Below are 4,053 nucleotides of genomic sequence, written 5' to 3'. Positions count from 1 at the left end.
TAATGATATATAGGATGAACTAACTCTAAATATATTTAACATACCTTTAGACAACCTATGTCAGTTTAACTTTAAAAACTCACTGACGTATTTTTTTTATGTCCTTACGAGCATTTATTTATCTACTTGTGTATTTATTTTTATTGCGTGTTTGTGTGTGTGTTAGAGTTTTAAATCAATTATAGATATTTGAGTGGAAACAACAGAGCCTCACCTCGAGGCCTCTATCTCACTGTTCACAAGAAGATTCGTTCATCACTTCAGACAATTATAAAACATTTTTTTTTATTTCTGTTTCCTTTTTATTCCCTCGTGGGCCTGTACATCGTTTAGGTCAACTGCAGTCGTTCTGCATACATGATAATACCGGACACACTTTGAGAGGATGTACAACAGTAAAGGGACGACATCAGTAGAATACAGAAGGTAAGTCAGAGGGGTTCTGTGGAACTTCCATCTCTCGTCCTCTTGTCTCCAAACATCGTTACACATTATGGGATTGTCACTGGAAGGTCGATGAGCCCGACTGGGGCTCAGTTGTGGAAAAACGCATTGAGGTCCTCGTATGGAGGAGCCCTGTCGTGGTGCAAGTGCACGTCGTGGAAGGGGGGAATGTTTTCCGAGTGCGCACCACCTCCTCCTCCTCCACCACCACCTCCTCCACCTCCACCACCACCACCACCACCACCACCACTACTGCGCGCTCCCGAGGGCCCGAAAGGTAGACCGTGGCCTGGTGGTCGAGACGTGGTCAGTCCGGAGTAATGCATAGAGTAGTGATAGTTCCTGTCCGTGTCAGAGGACTCCTGCTGCCTCCCGGACAGCCCGCCGTTCAGGCACACAGGCGGGCTGTGCTGGCCCTCATAGTCCGGGCTGCTGTAGTCAGGAGACGTGCCCCCCGGCGGGTACACGCCCTCGTATCCAGAACCGTAGGAATGGCTCCGCATGCTGAGCGCAGCGCCGGATCCGGGCTGGTAGTGCGGGCTGGAGAGGCGGGAGCAGCGGTAGGAGTAGGGGTGGACGGAGAAGGGAGAGGTGGGCATGTGGAAGCGGGCTGTGTCTGAACACGGTTCAGTCAGGAAGTTCCTGGTGTTGAGCTGCAGGCAGCCTGCCACCAGGTTGGTGGTGGGCTGTGACAGGCCCTTGCACAACATCTGCACGTAGGCCACCACATCTGGGCGCTTCCCGTTGCGTAAAATCTCCCCCAGAGCTAAGATGTAATTTTTGGCCAGCCTCAGAGTCTCGATCTTTGAGAGTTTTTGGGTTTTGGAGTAGCACGGAACCACTTTGCGCAGATTGTCCAATGCAGAATTCAAGTCGTGCATGCGCGTGCGCTCCCGCGCGTTCGCCTTGTGTCGACGCACCTTGGAGCGCTCCACACGCGCCGGGGTCATCTTGCGCTTCTTTGGGCCGCGCTTCTTGGGCTTATCTCCGCTGTTCTCGTCTCCGCACTCCTCTTCCTCGGCCTCGTCCTCCTCGTCGTCATCGTCGTCGGCCATCTCAGACTCAGCTCGGCTGATGCCTTCCAGCGGCTCGTCCAGATCGTCGTCCCCGAGCTGACCAGGCTCGTGCCCGTTGTTCTTGTCCTTACCGTCCTCGCTCTCGTTGTCGTCCGCCCAGTCGGCCGCGAGCCTCTGGACGTCCGGCAGCACCTCGCTGAACAGACGGCTCAACATAGTGGCGAGAGACCTGCAAGAGACAAGTGATAATTCAGCCGGACTGTTGTGCGTCCTGCTCCTCTTTACGCACAGAGACAGAGCCTGGCTCAGGGAGATCCAAGGGCCCGGAAGCTGCTTATTTTACCCCGGAGAAAATTTCCTATATTGTCCCCTAAGCAGTTAATTTATCTTTGGAAATATATGCGTTATAAGATTATAACTGAAGGCCTTTACGGAATTTATCTCCCCTTTCGAGCTCAGGTTGAACTCCATCTCCTGTGGATAAGACTGATACAATCGCACATTTTGAAAATTGAAATCAAAGTTTTCTCGTTTAATCCGTCATAAATCTGGTTGATTATTGCTTTACCTGAACTACCTGGGCCTTGTCTAAAGGTTTGTGTATGATTTGGATCATTTTCTCACCTTTTTAATTTTAACAATACTTGTGCTTGTTATTATAAAGATTACCCAACAGACTGGATATTGGTAATTTCTTAAATACTATGATTAAATGTAATTATTTATATAGCAACAGTGTGTGGGCCAGTCCTCGGCCTCCACGCGTGCCTCGGTCTGTCCCCCTCCAGCAGTCCGGCACAGGGAGCGGAGCTGGCCTTCATGCTTCATGGTCCCCCAGGGACGCATTAAGGGTGCGGTCCCTCCTCCGTCCTATAAATTACACCAACCTGGAGGAATTCCAGCACAGCCACGGCTGCCCGGCTGGACCAGTGGATCCCCAACATTTGACTTTTATGTCTCAATTAACAGGTTTTTGTCCAAATCCGATTTAAAAAGAACTTTATCCAAACGACACCCATCCTCCCAGCCCCCTTGAGAATATATCTGTAAAATAACACTGAATTCAGTGGGAAACATTTAAATTACAATAACGATATTGCAATTTGGCTTAAGGAGAAAAGGGTCGCTGCAGGTTTATGAAGCCAATTTTGGACACCAAAGGGCCACAGACATTATCAAACACTGTTCTTAGCTGAAATCCAGTCTGTTTATCTCTGTATATGATACGATATGTATCACTGACGTCTTTTTTTCCTTATTTCAAAATGCATTTTTTGGTGAGTCAAACCTCAATTGAAAGGTTCCCAGGCCCAGGAGTTGGCATGGTATTTTAATATTATAATTTGTATGTATAAACGTGTATTTCCCTCTATGTTTATGGTTATCACAATGACCAGTAATTCAGACTAATGGTTATTTATTAAAGCAGATTTTAAACGCTATGATTCCTCGATGTATTTGCCAGCATCCTGAGCTCAGCTGTGCGTGTGGAGTCGCAGTTTTTTTTCTAATCTTGTAACCACAATGTAATTAATGCCAACCAATACCTTGTCAATTACCCCGCGTGTCTCCACGGAGAATTATACCCCCACGGTGCTCTGAAGCACGTCGTGCGCACGGAACACACACGCGCGCACACAAACACATACACAGTAAAAAAAAAAAAAGAACAGTTATAACAAAACAAAAATACTCTCTCTAACCCTTAAAGATAGAATAGTGGAAATGATGACACATGTCAAAACGACCAGAGTAGATTAAAAGAGATTAAAAAATAAAAAATAAACTAATCTGATCACGTCGCATGCGAGAAAAACGAAGAGCGAAGAGAAATGCTCCCTTATTCCTAAAGAGCAGGTTTAAAGATCTCTGTCCGCGAACGAAACACAAAGACACATATCTGATCAAGCACAGAATCGATCGATTGGAAATGTCGTCCTACCTCCGTGGTGGAGCTCAGTGACGGGGCGAAGGCTCGGTTTGTTTACACCATGTCTCTCCGGGTGGGCATCACATCCACACGCCCTGCACGGATGCTCAGCTCTCACACCTTTCTCTCTCTCTCTTCTCTCTCTCTCTCTCTCTCTTCTCCTCCTCTGTCTGATGCTGCTGATGCTGCTGCTGATGCTGCTGCTGATCTCCAGCCCAAGCGCGCGCGGAGCGGGAGCCGTGCATGTGGCACCTCAGAGGCAGGACTGGGTGGGTTACATACCAGCTCTGATGCCAGGCCCATATGGCTGGCACGTCATTGGCAAGAGCCATCACATGAGAGCCGGTGATTGACATGCGGCCGCATTCACAGAGACTGGCTTCCCCCTGGGGGAGAGGGACTCGCCATCTGTCACCGAGCTGAAAGAGAAAATGGAATAAGGAGTGAATGGCACACAAAAAATCAAACCGGCTTCTGTTAGCCTGCATCTTTAGGTGAAAAAAACGAGGTTAATCTCATATAGAAGCTTTAGGACAAACAATACCCTTATGAGAAATAATTATAGTAATCCTATATTAAAATATTTTTTCCCATAGTAATATATTTTACTGTGACATGATTCAAAATGTAGGCTACAGCAAATGAGAATCATCCAATTGGATC

The 4,053-nt window shown here is 47.7% G+C and overlaps 1 protein-coding gene across 1 annotated transcript; it reads right to left on the bottom strand.

Moving 5' to 3' along the window:
* Positions 1-268: 268 nt before the first annotated feature.
* Positions 269-3,761, bottom strand: LOC133975760 (neurogenic differentiation factor 2-like). Its single transcript, XM_062413726.1, has 3 exons — positions 3,673-3,761; positions 701-1,689; positions 269-643 (listed from the first exon to the last, which is right to left on the bottom strand). The coding sequence occupies exons 1-3, from the start codon at positions 3,744-3,746 to the stop codon at positions 534-536; spliced, it is 1,173 nt and encodes a 390-aa protein (XP_062269710.1). The 5' UTR covers positions 3,747-3,761; the 3' UTR covers positions 269-533.
* Between the last annotated feature and the right edge of the window lie 292 nt (positions 3,762-4,053).

The sequence above is a fragment of the Platichthys flesus genome, chromosome 20, assembly GCF_949316205.1.
Source record: "Platichthys flesus chromosome 20, fPlaFle2.1, whole genome shotgun sequence".
NCBI lineage: Eukaryota > Metazoa > Chordata > Actinopteri > Pleuronectiformes > Pleuronectidae > Platichthys > Platichthys flesus.
This window is presented reverse-complemented; position numbering and strand designations above follow the sequence as displayed.

Excerpts from the sequence above, each read along its gene's own strand:
- LOC133975760 (XM_062413726.1), bottom strand. The coding sequence starts at position 3,746 with ATGTCAATCACCGGCTCTCATGTGATGGCTCTTGCCAATGACGTGCCA. Across the intron at positions 1,690-3,672 it reads TGGGCCTGGCATCAGAGCTG|GTCTCTCGCCACTATGTTGA; the intron begins GTATGTAACCCA and ends TGTCTCTTGCAG. Across the intron at positions 644-700 it reads TTTCGGGCCCTCGGGAGCGC|GAGGAGGAGGTGGTGCGCAC; the intron begins GCAGTAGTGGTG and ends GTGGTGGTGGAG.